The sequence below is a fragment of the Rutilus rutilus genome (assembly GCF_951802725.1).
Source record: "Rutilus rutilus genome assembly, chromosome: 9".
Taxonomy (NCBI): domain Eukaryota; kingdom Metazoa; phylum Chordata; class Actinopteri; order Cypriniformes; family Leuciscidae; genus Rutilus; species Rutilus rutilus.
In genome coordinates, this window is record NC_140223.1 from 20,318,390 (window position 1) to 20,337,595 (window position 19,206).

The 19,206-nt window shown below is 37.6% G+C and overlaps 2 protein-coding genes across 3 annotated transcripts in view; both read right to left on the bottom strand.

The window, feature by feature from the left end:
• The window catches only part of mettl16 (methyltransferase 16, N6-methyladenosine), a 40,960-nt gene extending 34,586 nt beyond the window's left edge, over positions 1-6,374 (bottom strand). Inside the window, exons 1-2 of one of the 2 annotated variants that reach the window (XM_084418413.1) lie at positions 6,270-6,374; positions 5,599-5,731 (exon numbers count right to left, since the gene is read on the bottom strand). In XM_084418413.1, coding sequence (XP_084274539.1) covers positions 5,599-5,726 — 128 coding nt within the window. In that variant the 5' untranslated portion in view covers positions 5,727-5,731; positions 6,270-6,374. Of the gene's footprint in view, positions 1-5,598; positions 5,732-6,237 lie in introns of both variants that reach the window. The other variant, XM_084418414.1, reaches the window with a different exon arrangement.
• Positions 6,375-8,104: 1,730 nt separating this feature from the next.
• pafah1b1a (platelet-activating factor acetylhydrolase 1b, regulatory subunit 1a) overlaps positions 8,105-19,206 on the bottom strand; it is a 39,712-nt gene continuing 28,610 nt past the window's right edge. The window contains exons 6-11 of the mRNA XM_084419395.1: positions 16,987-17,155; positions 15,109-15,211; positions 14,539-14,767; positions 11,089-11,190; positions 10,820-10,976; positions 8,105-9,863 (exon numbers count right to left, since the gene is read on the bottom strand). Coding sequence (XP_084275521.1) covers positions 9,790-9,863; positions 10,820-10,976; positions 11,089-11,190; positions 14,539-14,767; positions 15,109-15,211; positions 16,987-17,155 — 834 coding nt within the window. The 3' untranslated portion in view covers positions 8,105-9,789. The remainder of the gene's footprint in view (positions 9,864-10,819; positions 10,977-11,088; positions 11,191-14,538; positions 14,768-15,108; positions 15,212-16,986; positions 17,156-19,206) is intronic.

Sequence of the window (19,206 nt, forward strand, 5' to 3'; positions counted from 1 at the left end):
ACTCATTCTGACAATTGCTAAATATATTTTGTGTTATTAAATTATTACTGTTAAAAAAAAAATACTTTCAGAAAACGTTAAGATGATAGCAATCATAATCTTAATGTAAACATAGGCGAAATAAGACTGCACAATTAAATATCCAATGTCAGCCTATATATAATATTCAATATAGTCTGAGAACAATAAATAAAATAAAAAACAATAAAAAGGTTATATTTATATATTTTGTACATCCCTGATCAAAATAATAATTAATTTGACAACATATTAAAAAATTAAAGGTATCTGTATGCTCTATATGTGCACTAGCAAAGGGACAAAAGATTAGAAGACGAAGAAAGGCTAACAGAGGAGGGAGTTTGTGGTGGACAGGCTGTAAAACCCTGCTAATTAGACCGCAGAGGCGAATAGCTCCAGGGGCGTTGTTCGAATTTTCAAAACCATCATTAGGAATCAAAGGGTGAAGAAACACGGGACTCTTTTCAAGCCGCATCTTCAAACACAGCCTCTACGGCCAGACCTGACAGAGCACCTGAGAGAAAAGACAGCAGAAAGATGGACACACTAATGCTATCAGCTGAGCCTCTCCAGGTGCACAGACGTCAATACAGTCTGGGGCTGTGAGCACACGTCTTTACAGAGCGGCTTTCTTTTGTTCCTCTGCTGTCTCTGAAGCATATATCTCTCTCGCTCTCTCTCTCTGTCACGCTATAATGACTTCTCCTGCTGAGGAAATGTGACGTGACTAGACAGGATCAGCGCTGTGGGTGAGGAAAGACAGGCCAACTACAGTTCTCTCTGTGATATTATTATAGTCAACAAAACAAAAAAACAATAATAGACAATACACACAAGAAAGATATCACATACTCAGTTAAACCCAGAAATCCTGACTGACTGACTTATATTCGTTTTTCTCAAGCTCATTTTAATAGTTTCAAAGTACTTTAGAAAATAGAATGCAAAATAAATTATATTTTAGTGTATTGCAGCATTTCTGTGCATGTTACACATTTTAATTTAAATATGTTCATTCAAACATTAAATCTGTCTTTAAATCAAATTGTGTGATATCATAAACTACCGTTTAAATGTGTGGGGTGAGTCAAATTTGGCAAGTTTAAGCAAGGATGTATTAAATTGATCCAAAATGACAGTGAAGACATTTGTAATAAGATTTCTATTTCAAATAAATGTTTAAATAAAACTTTCTATTCATAAAAGATTCCTGAAAAATATGTATAACAGTTTCCACAAAAATATTAATCAGCTTAACTGTTTTCAACAGTGATAATAACAAAAAATGTTTCTTGAGCACCAAATCAGCATATTAGAATGATTTCTGAAGAATCATGTGACACTAGGCAAGTTTCCATTACAGATTTGCGCAAATTCGCAAAACTTTAGCGTTTTTTTCTAAATGTCAACAAAAATCTATTGCGAAATGACGGCGTTTCCATTAACCGATATTATGTGACTAAAACGTCCTTTTTTCCCCTCGCGATAAGTCATTCCAAATATCATGGCGATAGATGTTGGTAGGTTTACGTATATACCAACCATATTACTATTCGAAGGAGACGTATGTGTGTTATCCAAGCATTAATGGTAAGGAAAGGCATTTCTTTGAGGTTTAGAATCCAGTAGGCTATTCCTGTAATTCTTTTGTCTTTTATGAATTTAATTAAGAATTCTGTCCAAACACACGCGTCATCTACGTCAGGTGACCTGTAAATGCGCAAATTTTCCATTGCAGTTTTGCGAAATATTTCTTTTTCGGATTGCCTGAAAAACCACCTCATGCGAGCGGAAACACTTTTTTTGCAATAAATGGGTTTTTTTTTTCCCGAAATTTCCGTGTTTCCATGGGGCGTATTTTCAGTTTGCGCAAAGGGTAATGGAAACGCGGCTACTGAAGACTGGAGTAATGATGCTGAAATTTTAATCATTTTAAATTTTAACTATTTGACAATATTACGGTTTCAGATCAAATAAATGCATCCTTGATGAGCATAAGAAACTTGCCAAAGACTGTCCAAATTTGTGAGAGAGAATTTAAAACATTTCTGAGAGGGTTTTACCATGCAAATGGCCCAAAAACTAAATCAAAGCACCCTGTTAACATGCTAACATAAGAACTGCCATTAAAAATGTCAAATGTTCTTTGACAACTAGCCAATCATTGTTACCCATTCGTAGTAAATACAACAACAACTAAAAATATATATATATCAGTTTACTATAAGCCAAATTGACCTCTAGATACCGACATTGGTCATTAAAAAAACCTATTGGTCAACCACTAATCAAATCTCAATGTTCTTTCTCAGTTCTATGATGTTTAGTAGTCAATGATCAAAGACGACACTCTGAAACAGAGTCACTGTCACTCCTGCATACACCGCCTGAGGTATTTCACATTTCTGTGTCCCAATTACAAGCTCCATACCCTCAAAATCTCAAACACTTGAGGCGTTCTTCCGCACCAAGATGCTTTTCTACCAATTTCCACCTGCCACTCTACAGCTCTGCAGTGCACATCTGCAGTGCTTTCCCACAGATATGGACAGGAAACAGCCCAGTGTCGAAAGGCTGCATCCAAGATTCCTGCTTCCTCTCATACATGCATAATCAGAGCGGTCTTTCTTTCAGCTGCCAAAACGGGTCCAAAACAATAGCTGAAATAACGATGGAGGCTGAGCCTGTAAAAACTTTAGTGTGTGTGTGATACAAACCCTAAGGCTTGGCTAAGACTGTGGAGACACCCAAGAGATTTGAGATACTGCTTTCTGGTACCTGAAGCGCTAAACTCCCAGAGGCTGAGATCTTTGCTCCAGTCAAGACTTCACGGAACCAAACATCGCCTGTTTCTTTAGGACTGAAACCCTGTAGGCACAGCGGGCGATTTGCATGCACTACCTCTAAAACCCTCGGGACGTTTCGCTCAGTAGTGAGAGAAGTACACACCTCTTGGCAAGGTCAAGAGTAACGGTGCACAACCATGTGGGAATGACTGCAAATATGGAGACTTGGCAAAAAAATGCAAGATGTTCAGCCTCAGACATGACTTTAGGGCGTTTGCACAAGATGATTCCCATTAGACCAAAAACTAATCTCGCAAGTGAGGCTAAAAAAATAAAAGAAGATGGAGAGGAAAAAAAAAACTCAGGCAATTTCTCCCAGAGAAGAGTGCTGCTTGTCAAGTTCATTTTCTGACAACAGCACGAGCTCCACCCCTCCCCTGGAGGCCTGGATGCGCTGCTGTGTATCGACAGTCACAGCAGGAAGCTTGTCCAATCATAGCAGCCGCTTCAATGGGACAGGCCTAAAGTACTGCGCCAAAGTGATTATTGATTTACAAATAACTCATCTCCTTTTACACAGCCAAACCAGAAGTCTGCAAGAGACTGCATGCATCCTAGCAGATATCAACACACTAGTTTGTGGGTATTAAAGGTGATCTCTAATTTATATTAACGAATTTAATAGGCATAGAGTGCCTGTTGTCTTGAGTTAAAGTATAATTCTTTCTGTTTCAATCAAACATGATTGTGCTGTACAATCATATTCATCATGATCAAATAAAAAAATAGCATCATAACATAACTCAACTAACAACACCATAACACTGACACACAATCAGTGAAAAACAGAATCAGATACACAAGATCAACGAGAGCCTCTTTCTTCGTTAACCTGTTGAGCCAGAAACGAATGCAAGTAAATGTAATTTCAGATCACGTTTAAAAGAGCCTAGAGAAGATGCTAGTCTTAGGTGTAGCAGTAAGATATTCCAATGCTTCGGAGAAGCCACTGCAAATTCTTAGATACCACTCAATTTAATTTTAATATGGTCCTAGGAACATCTGAAGTCGTCTGACTTGACCTGAGAGTCTTAGGTGGTTTATGTACACAAAGATCTGCTAAATATGAAGGCCTCAAGTTGTGTAGTGCTTTGTATACAAGAATCAATAGTTTAAAATCAATTCTACATTGAATCGGCAACCAATGTAGTGAGGCTAAAATAGGCGTTACATGCTTTTTCTTACGAGTACCTGTCAAGAGTCTGGCAGCAGTTGAAGACCATTTAACAGTGATTGGCTCATACAGTGAATTACAACAATCCAGTCTTACAGAGATGAAAGCATGAATAAACTCTTCAAAATTACTAGAAGACAAAAAAGGTTTCCTTTCCCAGCAAGCAATTTTGCATTTAAAAGACGTTTAATAGCCGTCCAAAGCAAAATGTCTAACAGCCCAGACGTCTAGACTAAAGCAAAGCAAAATTTGAGCTGTCAGTGAAAATCTAATAGACGCCTAAACCATAGCCCAAGAATAGACTAGTCATCAATTAAATAACAAAGAAATGAAATGAAACCAAACACCTTATACAGTATTCACCAAGATTCTTTACCACCACTTTACAGAAAGGTGTGAATCAGACAAATTTTAAGTATCAGGAGCCGCAACCCAGATTATTTCAGTTTTGCTTTCATAAAAAAAAAAAAAAAAAAAAAAAAAAAAAAAAGTAACTTCATGGAGGCAATTCAATAGTGACTCAATTGAACTATTATCCTGTTTCCACAAAGGTACACCTGAGTGTCGTCTGTGTAACAATGAAAAGATAATACATGACCATGAAATACAGAACCTAAAGGAAACATATATAGTAATAAAAACAACATATGGCCCAGAATACTGGCTTCTTTCTGCTCTGACAATGTTCCCCAACCACAGGAACAATTCTCCATGCCACACAGCCAGGCCAATCAAGGTGTGGATGGAGGACCACCAGATCAAGAACCTGTCATGGCCAGCCCAATCTCAAGACCTGAACCCCATTGAAAACCTCTAGAATGTGATCAAGAGGAAGATGGAAGATCACAAGCAACAAACAAAGCTGCGCTGCTTGAATTTTTTGGTCCAAGGGTGGCATAAACTCACCTAACACATGACACATGAAAGCTGTGATTGGAAATTAGGGTTATTCCACCAAATATTGATTTCTGAACTCTCCCTTAGTTAAAATATTAGTAATGAATTGTTTAAAAATGAATATAAACTTGTTTTCTTTGCATCGTTTGAGGTCTGAAAACGTCATGGCATCATTTTTGTTATTTAGACCAGTTGTCTAAAAAATGACAATATTTTTTTATTTAAAATTTCGAAGAAATGTTGTCAGTAGTTTATAGAACAAAACAAAAATGTTCATTTTACTCAAACACATACATATAGTAAATCCAGAGAAACTGCTAATATTGCAGTGGTCTCTTTACAAAGCTCTATATGTATATATACACACACACACACACACACATATATATACTACTAAAAGAACTTTGAAATTCCCTGACACGTATAAGAGTGATTGTCTAACATCTCTAAATTACTATCATTTGTAGCTGACAGTCAAACCTAAATAATAAAAAAAATAGATATATTTGCAACAAGAGCAGGAGTTTATGATCCTCCTCCGGCTTGTGTAATTTGAAGATCGTTCTCTCACAATACTAGAGAACAGTACAACAAATTTACGTCATAATTCCTCTAGCAAATCATATGACACCTAAAAGATACAAAAACAAAATGACTTACGTCACTCTGCCGGTCAGTGTGGTCTGCACGTGCTTCTGGAATTCAGGATATTTAGAGGCCAGATGGACAAAGTCTGGAGGTTTATCCTTATAACGGTTTCGAGGATGCATGGATTTATTCAGGGCCATTCTTCCTGCAATACAGATTGCACGTCACTACAAACAGCAGTCAAAAAGATCCACGAATCTTAAGAGTCGTGAGTCAAATAGAATTAAAGAGATAGTTCATTCCATTCCAGTTTTTCATTCACTTTCATTGTATGGAGAAAAAATAAGATGCTTTGAAAGTCAATGGTGACTGAGACTGTCAGCCCCAACTATTCTGCCTATTAAATGACAGAAATTTAATTTATGGGTGAACTGTTGCTTTAAGTTTTGTTTTCCATGTGCATGATTTAAAGTGCGACACATATGTGCTGTTATTGCATATGTCTATTTATAGAGGAATCATATTACTCTTGTCAGTATGTAATGTAATAAATTATCACGAATCACAAACGTGCTCAGGGGTAACGTTAATTCTCTTGATTTATGCTAAGAGAATAGCCAAACAGCTAATAGATTCACCAGACAAGACACTGCAAACATGCAACTCTAACGAATAGCACAGGCGACACTCGTTTAAAATATCGTTAGATACCGTTTAAAAATATCGGAAGATTAGATGAATACCGATGAGTGAAAACTTCAGGAGTTTCTCAGTGTTCAGCACACTCGGCTGTCATTGGCAAATCACGTTGTACCAACGTTCAAGTGTTTCTTCCCGGGTTCCGCTTCAGTCACAATTCTGCGTCGGCGCACACATATGGCGTCATGGGATCGGGTTATTTTAATAATATAAAATTTGTTCATTTGCTATTAAGTTCATTTGCTATTATAATTTTTTTTTAACATATTATGATTGTTATTATTATTTTATTATTTCCCCCTGGCTGTTTTCTTATTTTGTACTGGTGGTTACTTTTCTTATATTTGCGCATTTATAAATAATAACAAAAGTAACATTTTCTAAAATACTAACTATAGTAAGGCAGGTAAACCTTTATATTCTTCATGCATAAATTGCTAATGTCAGCCAATTTTCTTTTTTTTTACATAAATTGATATAGTATTTGCATTTTTTTAAATCCATTTTTATATAAAAAAATTGTATTACTGCTTAGTTATAACGTTACATATTTCAAAAAAAGATAATTGTATTTGACATATTTAATGATCAAAGTTTGCATTATTTTTTTCTGACCTGTTTAGGCATTTGTTATTTAATTATTTTATTTAAAATTAAACCTAAGTGTGTAAGAACATGTTGTAATCATTTTGTACAGTTCGCACTATATTCTGTAACCTCTAAAAAAAAATTTGAAGTGGAATATGCAGAAAATGTAATGACCTGTAACTGTAACCACTGGAAACTGAGTGTCACATCCCTGTTTTGATTATTCATACAGCATCACTACCAACAGACACAACATTCATATTTTTTTTCTTTAATTATGTTGCAAACAATAACATCCAGATATATTGTTAACAATTGGCTGTGTGAACAGTGATACCATAAAAAGCAAAGAGTCCCATCCAAGCTGTGAAGACTGAAGCCTCCAATCTATTCACAAAGTAATAGCTGATGATAGACCTGTGGCTGGAGGATGGACCTACAGACAGGACCTTCATGAGTCTGTCTGTACATGAACCCATCCAGCGTGTGCAGAAGTGGGATTGCTTGGGACCTGCGAATAGCAAACGTTCTCTCCGGACACATAAAAACAGGACATCATCATTGTCGTCGTCGTCATCATCATCATCATCAAGACCTTTTAAAAGAGGCATGTCCAATCTTAAGGTCTTAAGGAAAGCCAATCATAAGGGAGTAGCACTTCTCATGGGGATAATAAACTCTGGACAATGTTAATACATGCTTAAATTACAAATGATTAGATTCAGAAATATTTTTTTGTCCAAAATTACCCACTTTTTTTGGTTTAGGTTTACAGCCCCAGCGCATATGAATCTCTTTTTGGTGCTGTGTAACACAGTGAAGTGACTGAAGAACCAATGTCAATCGTCTCCACTAGAAACTACAGGAGGCATCAACGGTGTTTGCTCGCGATGGGCACTTCTCCCTTGGGTTGCTCAGTCTGCCACAATCCCATAGCGAAATAAAGTCGTCATCTTCCTTCATTCAAGCACACACAGATCGGCCTCTACAACCACAAACTGAGCGGCCCACTGTTAGCACACCAGCTGACCTATCTGGTAGGGTGTCTAGCTTCATGAACCAATCATAGCACATTATATATATATATTAGACGTCACTTTGACCATTTGAGGATGGTCGGACATCAAATGTGGCCAATGGTTCCCCACCAGACAGCTCAATTCTCAGTACGGTTACATGCAGCAGTGCTACGTGGACAGGTACAGATCTCAGACTAGTCACTATCAGATTTTCAGCAGCAGTAGGTACACCCAGTACACACACAACAGGAAATCGCTTGATAATAGCATGGTTAAGCAGTGAATTCTTTATTATATAATTGCATTGGAATGAAAAGGCGAATTAAAATGCATTTTGAAGCCTTACATTGCGTAAACCTTCAATCCGATGGGACCGAAAATCTAACAATAGCAGGGATGTGCAAGTTAATTGAATATCTTTTGTCTTCGCACAAAGTCAAAAGGCATATATTTTCCTTAAAAGATATGGAATGGTTTATCTCCATGTTTGGGACTTTATCAAATAATTTCCCATTGTGTATTTTTTTTTGTACATTTATTAATAGATAAAGCAGAGAAAGTGCCACTCGTCACATTTGAGTAATGGCTTGAGCACCTGTGGTTATTTTAGGGATATTCAGCTATGGTCCACAGTATGAAGATCCCTTTACAATAGGAGTCACCATCAGGACTCTCCACAGAGAGAACAGGCAGATCATCAGTTCGCAGCTCCACAACTTGCTTGTTTATTATGAGATTGAGCTTTCCACAGTTTTTTATTTATTTCATCATTTTTTTTTTCCCCTTGGAAATCTTTGCACTCATTCTTTTAGGACAGATTTTTGCACATCCCCTGATGAGTGGAAACTTTGAGCTCTTGTCATGCTTTGAATCCTATGTCTGAACCAAAGGTTATGAATTCTCAAGTCTCTGCGCATCTGCCATATGGGGCAACGAGATCATTAAACAACAAAGGAAGAATCAGGACGTCTTCATCTGAACGCAATCTTAAACGTTGAGGGCCAAATCAAGTGCTTCGTAGAGGCAACGTTTACGGTGCTTACAAGTTTGAAGTGCTCCTGAGTGACAGACAAATCATAGAGGTCAAAATCAAAATCTTTACTAAAGCTATCTCTGATTTGGGCCAAAAAGAAAAACTCTTGCTGCCCACTATTCAGCATGACTTTTTGGACGCAGGAGTTCCGTACAAATTCACTCCTATAATTAAGCACAATTCTCTCTTACAGTGTAAAGTCATGTCTCTGGGATTGTACTTCTCAGTAGGACGTGTCATGACAAGTGTACAAAGATTTATTCCCAAAGGTTTCCAGACAAAACACATGAAACGTTCTTAGATGCAACCATTAAATGTTATCTAAATCCACAAGAAGAGAATGGTAAGTACACTCCAGAAGTGATGCAACAAAGCTACAGAATAACTCTGATAACAAGCCCCAGATCAACTCTCCTCCTCAGCATTATAGGTTCGTTCTGTAGCCTTTGCCCCTTGAAAGGTCTCCAAGCTAGGCACAAACAGACTAAGACAGTGGACGAAAAAAAAAAAACGGAAAAAAAACAACCTAATAAAATAAAAAGACAAAAAGAAATCAGACACTGTCATTAAATTATCAGTTTAGTGCCCTACATTTAACCCAGTCAGCTTCTGCCTTCGGTAGGTCAGGCTGAGTGAAAGATCGGCCTGTGTTAAACCTATGGTACTTCTAGACAACATTATGTAAATTTACAGTATACAGTTTTGGATTCACCATGCAAGAATACTTTTTTTTTATTTAATAGCTCGATCTACATCCAGAATAATTTACATAAAAGGACACGCTATTGAACCAGAGTTTGGTGGGTGATAACCGTGGTGTTCGAGTGCATCCAGAAGAGCAGGAGGAAGCTGAGGGGGAAGTGGAATGGGTCCGGGGGGGTGGAAGGGAGCATGGAGGTGTTGTGAAGGGTCCTGCGGCAATGATCAGCGACACTCCCACACTTTTACTGTTTGATCTACACTCCCAGTGACGACGTACGGAGCCGACTTGTGGAAATCTGTGGAGAGATTAGAGACACTATACTTTAGGAACATACAGACTTGAACTAATAATTACTATTACTCATAACAGAAAGCCAAACACTGTAATACTTCATATACCGTGTCCTTATTTAGCAGTTCAGTCTAATAATTTATTAAACAGGACTGTTAAAAAGACCGTAAACTAATGAAGATGGAGAATAAGAGATCCTGTGCATCTGCAATAAAAAAAATCCCATTTCTGACGTTTATAAGACAAACAAAACAACATAATGGCTGATGATTAAAATGCCAAAGATTTTCTCAAAAAAAGAGTTTAGGTTGAGGCTGTCTGATCATTTGACAAATGGAAGAGAGGAGGGGAGAATCTTGTTTGAAACCAATCTGTATTTTACCAATTCCTTTTGGTGATGCTCATGGCACAGATTAAACTTCAGCTTTAAAACATATATAAAACACTTCAAATAGCAGGATTCACAAGCTCAAACAGTGTCAAGAGACCTGAAGCCTCAAACAGACATTCTCTATTCACACCAAAACCATTGTTTCAAATCAATAGTCTAGAAGATGAGTGTTGTGTACTGAAGTGCTTTTAAAAGGAAGTTTGAAGCTTCACAGGAGCCTACAGGGGAACTGGCTGAATAACATCAAGTATCTCTAGAGAGCTTAAGTGCCTTGATCCACTGAAAAGATCTGGACTCGAGCAGTTAAAAGACTGGAGGGTTCAGTGTCCTCTCTAAATAAGCTGCCAACGGCTGACAGGACTACCTTTTGTCGAGTTTCAAACTTAAAAAAAATCACTCTTTGGGGGAAGTTAGGATGTGCTCCCTTTTTCTTTACCCTTTACCTATCTTTACCCTTCCTTGGTCATCAAAACAACTGATATGCATTTCAGTTCAACTGAACATCAAACATCAAACAAAACAACATCAAAAACCAGTGAGAGAAGATTACTGTAAATACGGCCACTTACCCAGAGAGGTAACAAAATGTTCATGGGCACTCAAGGTCTTCATGCAGCGCTTGTTTTTGTAGTCCCAGATCCTCAAAGTCTTGTCATCAGCACAGCTCACAATGAACTTTCCTCCAGGGTGCACAAGAATCCCACGGACCCAGTTATCATGGCCAACCTAAAGAGATGACACCAAACAAAAAGGATTCAGATTCAAAAAGCATAAAGCTTCTCAAACGGTCACATTCTGCAGTGCAGAGACTCACACTAATTTTACTAGACCGACTCACCAGTGTCATAAGGCACATGCCAATGCTCACATCCCACATCTTAATCGTCTTGTCTCTGGAACCAGACAACAGGAAAGGACCAGGTTTCCCGCTCTTCTTGGTCTGGCAAAACAAAACAGCAAAAAGAGCATTTGAACCAATGCTGTGGAGTAGCCAACTCGAAATATTAATTTAACAACTAGTGTGAAGGCAGTCCAGCTGTTATTAAAATACTAAAAACCAGTAAGCTTTCTGTTGTCACTGAAAAGTAGTGGCATATCATGAATCACAATATTGCAGTGAATCGGTTTGTTCGGACAATACATGTAAATAATAAAAAAAAAATTATAATAATAAAAAGATTTCCCCCTTCAAATCTATTAAAAGGTTTGTTTTCTAAATATATTTGGTGTCAATATATCAGTTTTCAAGTTTGATGCCGTCATCTCATCGAAAACATTAATTGTGCCAGGAAAATAAATAAACAAAAGCTTATAGCCTGGCAAATAAAAGCAACTTCCCCGACACATTCCATCAACCCATTTTTATGCAAATTTTGGGAAATAGCATTATTTTTATTTTTTTTGTCAAGATGCGCATCAATTCTAAAAATGTATGTGCTCAATTGAGTTGGATAATTTTGTATCTGGTAAGAAGACGTGCATAAACTATAAAGGAAACACATTTACTGAATAAATTCCTTGATGTGAATAAATTCATGTGACTTGGCCTCAACAGATCATGTGAACTGGGGCGCGATGGAACGGCATAACTGTACTAACCAGCGGACTTATCTTGTTGCACAGAATCTAAAGTGTTGTTTTGGTCATTCGTAAATGCCTTAGCCAAAGTCTTTCATCAAAGTGTTTCAGTAAAATTACCTCCCAGGACTGTCTTAAGGCCCCGTTATAAATCAAGCGAAATCGAAGAATGAACTGGTGTGATGTCATTTCGAACAAAATCAGGCCAAAAAACAAACTTTACACGACTGCATTCCAAACAGCAGGCATCCGCCACCGAAAGCAAGATAACATGACTCCGCTTAATTTATTATATTTAAAAAAAAAAGGGCCCACAGTGACTTCTCCTACAGCAGCAACTTCAATTTTTTTAAGTGATATTTGATGGCAGTTTATCAAGAAGTTACGATTTTGTTCTCTTCGACTCGCTGGATGGAAAAGGTGCTTTATTTAATGTTTTATGCGATATTCCAATTTTGCACACAAGTTAAATTCAAAATTTTGGATGGAAACATAGCTACTGATGTATAACATCTCACACAGAGCATATGTGTATAGATTAATATTTATTGTTCTTTGAAGAAAGATGCAATAGCGTTTAGTCAGGTCTTTAAAAGGCTGATGCCGACAACAGCAACATTAGGAGAGACAGAGACGTAAGTGGAGGTGCCTATAACGGACATCAAATAACAGTATAACACCACTCTGACGAATTACTGTCCTTTGAATTCCACACCTCAAAATAGAGTACAGAAACCCATTACACATCTCGTGCAGTCAATGAAAAGAGGGATATAACAAGAGCAGAGGTGTTTGGGGCGATAATGCATTTAGATAGTTCTGCAAAGGATGGGCGCTCATTACATTCAAGGCCTTATCTATTATTTCCCTGACAAGGCCAACTCTGCTCGAGGTGAAGTGTGAACAGACACACAAAAACAAAATTGCTCTTGATGAGAGGCTGGCATGCTCAGACAAGTGTGTTCAGGCACATTTATACATTTACACAGAGCTGCTGTAAAGGCTGATTTATACTTCTGCGTCGGCTCTACGCTGTAGGCAACGTGTTGGTTTTCATTTATACTTCTGCGTCATTGCCCGCACGCAATTACACATGCAGAGGGAGCATGTGAAACCCGAGGGAGGGGTTCTAGCAGACCAATCACAGCACTTGCGTCTGCGTAGAATTGACTACATTGACTATGTTGTAAAAATTTTTGGAGAGGTGCACTTCAGGGTATGCGTGCTACACACAGCCTACGATGTAGCTACAGCGTGAGTTCGACGCAGAAGTATAAATTGGGCTTAATGACATACAAGGCTTTGTTATTAACATCTGCTGCAGTTTTATGGATATCAAGAGAGTTTTAATTCCAACCTGAATAGTTTCAACAAGACCAAATAATGTTGCTTTTTTACTATTGAGGCGAAAGTTTCCTTTACACAATAGTAATTACTGTAAGGGTTAAAGGCTGTATTCAACTTGCTGTGAGGGCTAATGCTTCAGCAGATAAAGATTAAATTGGACACGGTTGATCATAAGACTGGCAAAAAATCCAAATGGTACGTTCTTCACCTTAGGCCATCAAGTGCTAATCCCACCCATGTAATTTCATGGTCTATTTCAAACCATTGTACATGACAAATTTAGATCGTCAGTTGAAAATCAAAAGGCCCATCAAAATGTGTTTACAGTGCACAACAAAGAGATCAATATAAAATTGAAAAAAATCTGTATTATTTACAGAAACAAAGAACCATTGATTCAAACCAATTATTTATTTATTTTTTTAAATAAAAGGTTAAAAGAAGTGGAAATGTTTTTTCCTGTTGACCTGTAATAACATCTGAGAGCTGGTTTCTTGTAGCATCTGTAGTATACTTCTGTAAATGTATTTACCTGGTATTTTACTGTACCCATGTTGTGCATATTACATATTACCAGTTACTAATTACCAGTGGTGGTTTAAGTACACAAAGTAAAAAAGAACAGACCAAATTATGATTATCATTTTACAATAATCAATACTAAAATCCAGCACTAACATACTATCACATAAGCAAAACTTTGCAGGCAAAAAAAAGGGGCCATTGTCACTTAAAACAAAAAGCTTTATGTTGGTCAACGTAGCGAATCTTTTACCCTCATCGCATATCCAATTGAAATTATTTCACACAAATTCACAGGACAAGAGTAAATGTGTAATCTCTTGGTTATTGGCTCATTTTGAGTCAGACTAACTGGATCAATGAATCAGCAGTTGACTCAAAAACGAATTAATCGATGAGTGCGATTTGCTAACCGATTTAACAGGTTAATTGAAAGAATCAGATCATTCACAAATCAGACAATTTCTTTCAGCTTAAAATAACAAGGCACAATATGTTTTTATTTTATGTAGTGGGGTTAAATGTATGATAGTATGCTTTGGAAACGTGGTGAAGTGAAAGTTTACTGAAATAAAAATGCTTTGATAAAAAACAGATAATTGACACTAATTACTATAGCTAAAACAATCCTATAATTATAATTCTCATACATATGATAAGACTTTATCGACAAGAAAAACACTTAAAAACACCATCATAAATACAGCGTTCCCTTTAAATCTGTTAAAAGAAGTGGTTTCAGAAAGCATCTACAATTATGGAACATACTAAAATGGCACAAATATTTGACGTCACCAATGCTACAGTATTTACCCCCTAAATTTTCACTTTGCGCTCTCACCTCTGAGCCGGTCGCCTCCAGGATGGTGGGATGAGCGCTTTCAGGGGCCCAAGAAATGCACTCCACCACATGCTCATGCTCACGAAGCTCCGCCTTGCATTCTTTTGTAGCCACCACCCAAACGCGCACCGTTTGATCATTAGAACTACTGGCGATCAGGGTCCCGTCCTGGTTGGGCCGCACCATGCGCACCCACTCTCTGTGGCCAGTGAATGTCTTCACACAGTACCTGTTAAGCATTTCCAACAAACACAGATTTAACCACATTTATTAATGTCAAGAACATTTCAGGTATTAAATATCTGCAAGTTTGTCACATAAGTTTGCAAGTCACATCTGACTATTACAACTTTGAGAGCAAAATGTTGATTTGTTACTTGTACAAACATTTGCACAGGTGCTTTTCAGCTCAACACAGTAATTGAAAGGCCTGTTTTGTCTATGGTTAGACAAGTTGATCTAAAACCAACAACCTGTTTTAGCAGCCCAGGACTTTAAAACAATATGCATGTAATAAATATCAAATAAAAAAATATGAAACCTGCATACAGCATTTGCTAAATGACTTACCCAGTAGCCACCTCCCACATTTTAATGGTTTTATCCCTTGAGGCAGAAACTATGTGATCTCCATTGGGCATAATAGCTACAGATGAAACATTATGGTCATGCCCTGAAAAAAAATAAAAAAGGTCAGTAAAGAATTAAGTATAAAATTTTCCAAACTGTCCTGAAATTGTCATTCAAAGAAGGACCAACAGTGTCTGAGATTTATTGAGATTCATTTCTCGATTCAGTGCATAAAATACACATTTCTACCATACAAATCAGACAGTCATGCACATTAGCGTCTGACAATGTACGGTTAAGGTTTAAAACACATTGAAAAATTTAATGGAGAATAAGAAGCTGCTAATTTGCCTTGGGCTGCTTTGTTCTCACAGTGTGCAGGGAAAAAGATGAGCTAATTACACAGGACGCCATTTTTAAGCTCCTCAATAGATGATGAAACTAAGTAGCCTAGAAAAAGCAGTCTTAAATATGGGGGGGGGCACAAAATGTTATCTCGTCTCAAAGAGGATAATTAAACTGCTGTCCAAATCTCCTAATCTTCCACTAAAGCAGCCGACCCACGAAGCGAGACGGAGAGAGAGAGAGAGAGAGAGAGAGAGAGAGAGAGAGAGAGAGAGAGAACGAGCAGAAGGGGGACTTGCAAACAGAAGGTAGGGGGGATCCTTTGCCACCTCTTCAAAGATAGACTGTGCTAGAACAGTCTACCCTAGTCTCAGGGCATCATGCCAGCTTTAGTGATGGGTGTAAATTACAAGCCTTTGGATTTGTGCATATTACAAGCTGTCGCACACATTATTTGGATTATAACCACTCAGGATTTACACTTTTTTATATGGATTACAAATGACTTGATGGAAATTCTAAGAACACTTTAAACATTAAAATGTTTTTTGAGATGTTAACAAACATTTATGTATTGTGCAAGACAAATCTGACCTATTCTTGAATCAATGCTGCAAAAGTGCATTTGTGTATTTTGATGCACAGTACCTGTGATTCTGGTTTGTATTTTAAGATTCTAAAACAATACAATTATTTGAGCATTTTGAGTGCATTACTGAGTTTTTGATACAGTTTGAACTTCATAATTAGTGGAATATAAAGTGACTGGATCGCAGACTTTTGTGCCCCCATCCCCCCTTCTCTTCGCAGATTTTCACACAGACTGTTTTTGCGCTTCTCCAAACCTGTGGTGAGATCTGACCCAAGCTAAAATGGGGGGTTTCATGACACTAAGTGTTAACTATCCATCTAACACATGGAAAGATATGTTGACATAATACAGCACCCGTAAGACAAAATGCAAATTCACTTGTGGTGTGATCTCCCATATGAAAAGCCTGAAGGCCTCCCTTTCCAAAGAAGCTATTAAAATTTACCAAGCAATTAGGATTTTAAACAAGAGCAGAGCCTAAGGAATGGCTTTCTGAGGACCAGATCTCTCACTTTTTTGGAGTGGGGAAAATGTTTTTTTTTATGTCAAAATGTTCTAAGAACAAATCTTAGGCTTAAGAATGTTTTATACAACATTATATCAAATGAATAAATATGATTTATAAACAAATACATACATATTTTTGCATATAATATATTTATAGGAATTATTAATTAATAATAATATAATAATAATAATAATAATAATAATAATACAATAACTATAAAAAATAAAACCTTCATAAACAGCACAGTTATATTTGAGTAAATGTGTTAAAGGCTGGCTTCTAATACAGGAAGAATCTCTCTTATGGATTTGTTGGCAAGCTGGCACATTAATGAGCTGCATTCAGCACCTGCCCCGACACTCTATTCCCCCCTGAGACGACACACCGCTCCTAACAGTTCCCAGAACCAATGACAACATGACACCGGGCTCACCGTGCATGGTCCTGATACACTCAAAGCCCTGGAAGTCCCAGAGCTTAATGGTCATGTCTGCTGAACAGGAGGCTAGGAGCTTTCCAGTTTGGTCAAAGGAAATGTCCTGCACCGAGTCTGTGTGGCCCTTGAGGGTACGCTCAAAGTCACCCGTTTCATAGTCCCAGACCTGGATCAGACACAAAACATATTTTAGCCCAAGATGAGCATCTATTCAATAAAAAAAAAACCATTAACTTGTTTGGCAGCTTGTAATGATAAGGTGACACATAAAAGGCAGGTTTGGGCTTGTACCTGCTATTATTTATTCAGTGAAACATCTGTTATGCAGCCAGCTTTTAAACACCATCAAACACACAAGATTGCCCTCTGGATATAATCTATAGTGTGAACATTTGCTCATTCAGTCTTTATCAGCCTGTCAGAATTTCATCCCATATGAACCTTACAGTATCTACTGCACTCCAAGCAAAATTGTGGCAGAAATTTTTTGACATGTTTACCTTAAAATTCCGTTTTCATCATTTTCTTTATCATTAAAGCATTTTTGTAAGTGAGGGAAATGTTATCTGCTTGTTCGCCTGGATGCAGGAGTATGATAAACAGCCTCAGGGCTTAATGTGAAGATCAGGTTTCAGCAGTTTCTAGGCGGCAGCCAGACACACAGGGATAAGCTCTGTCTGCTACATAGGGGGCCGGTGACAGAAGCCCCTCCACCTGCTTATCTGTCTCCTGCTTCCAAAGGGGGAGACTGAACTTAACCAGTCGTGTTCTGATAGAAAACATGCACAAGAAAAGCCTGATGTGGCACACCTGGGTCAGTCAAGCACGTAAGCTTTAACCATGTAGCTGAGACTGCAATAAATAAATTAATACATTTAGCCGATAACCGATATGGTCCCAATATATGTGCATCCCTAAAAATTAGTTCATTTTTATCTGAAGAACAGAGGCTGAACAAGACATATACATATATATACACATATAAATGCTTAAACAGCAAGGGAAAATAAAAATAAGAGCATGCTGATGAAATTAACCATGAAGTGCTGGATGAACCGAGACTGCTTTTTTTTTTAGACAAGAGTGTTGACATTAAGATAAATTGTGGAGATGAAAGAAAAAAAACTGAATGTTCGAGCGCATGTCATATTTTCATGCGCATGTATAAAACATCACAGTCTGAAAAAAAAAAAAAAAAACATATTTGCACATGAAACTGAACTGCAAACCTGAATTGCAAACTTTGTTTGATTCAATAACCCAGCCAAGCAAGAGAACTGTCAAAAAAGCTGTCAAACTGCTTATTAACATGTTTAAGAAAAAAATGCTTAAGTAAAAAAAAAAAGACCTGCCACAGCCGTCTTACCACATCTGCATTACACTGAACAGAGGTGAGAAAAAAAAAAGAAAAAAAATTTTTTTTTTTGCTGCACAGCTTCAGCCTCCATGATAATTAGCTATGAATATGTGGATGGGACAGAATATATTTGGACTAGCTCTAGCTGTCTGGTTGAGGGCCGCCCATGTTAAGATGGGTAGGGCTGGGGATTTTAGGGAAGGGTTTAATAGCACCAAGTACAAAACTAGGCCACAGGAGGAGGGGGCACAGACTCAGGTTGGTGGCCATAGCTGCCGGCACTAAGGCGGGAGATGAATCACTCAAAAACACAAGTGTCCAGGAAAATAATGGAATCCTTTGTAGGACTTATTGGGAGGACTGTAGGACTATGCCTTTCATATATTATACCTCTGAATTTTCTGGCTGATCTAAAGTGTGAAAATGTTCCCTCTTGGCTTTAAAATCAGCCAAAAAAATCCTCAATAAGTGGCTATAAATAGGTTTAGACAGGTTGTCTGTAGAGTTGCTGGGCTCGGTTATGAATAGCAGGCAGGCAGAAACAGGGCTTATTACCATGGGAATGTCATACTGCTTTTGTGCAGACTTGTATATTGTGTGTCTTAAGAGCCCCCGCATGACCAAGTCTCCAAAAAAAAAAAAAAAAAAAAAAAAAAAAGGACAGTGGCCATCCAGTCAAATTTACAGCTTATTCAAGGCAAGGGGCTGCAATTATGTCAGTTAGCCTAAATTTGATGGGCCATTTTCACACTAAATCAATATTTGATCACACCAATGTAATAAATGCAGGGTCAGTTTTAGGGGTATGAGATGTACACCATGCAGACAGAGTGCTTGATAACGCCACAGAAGATACAGAA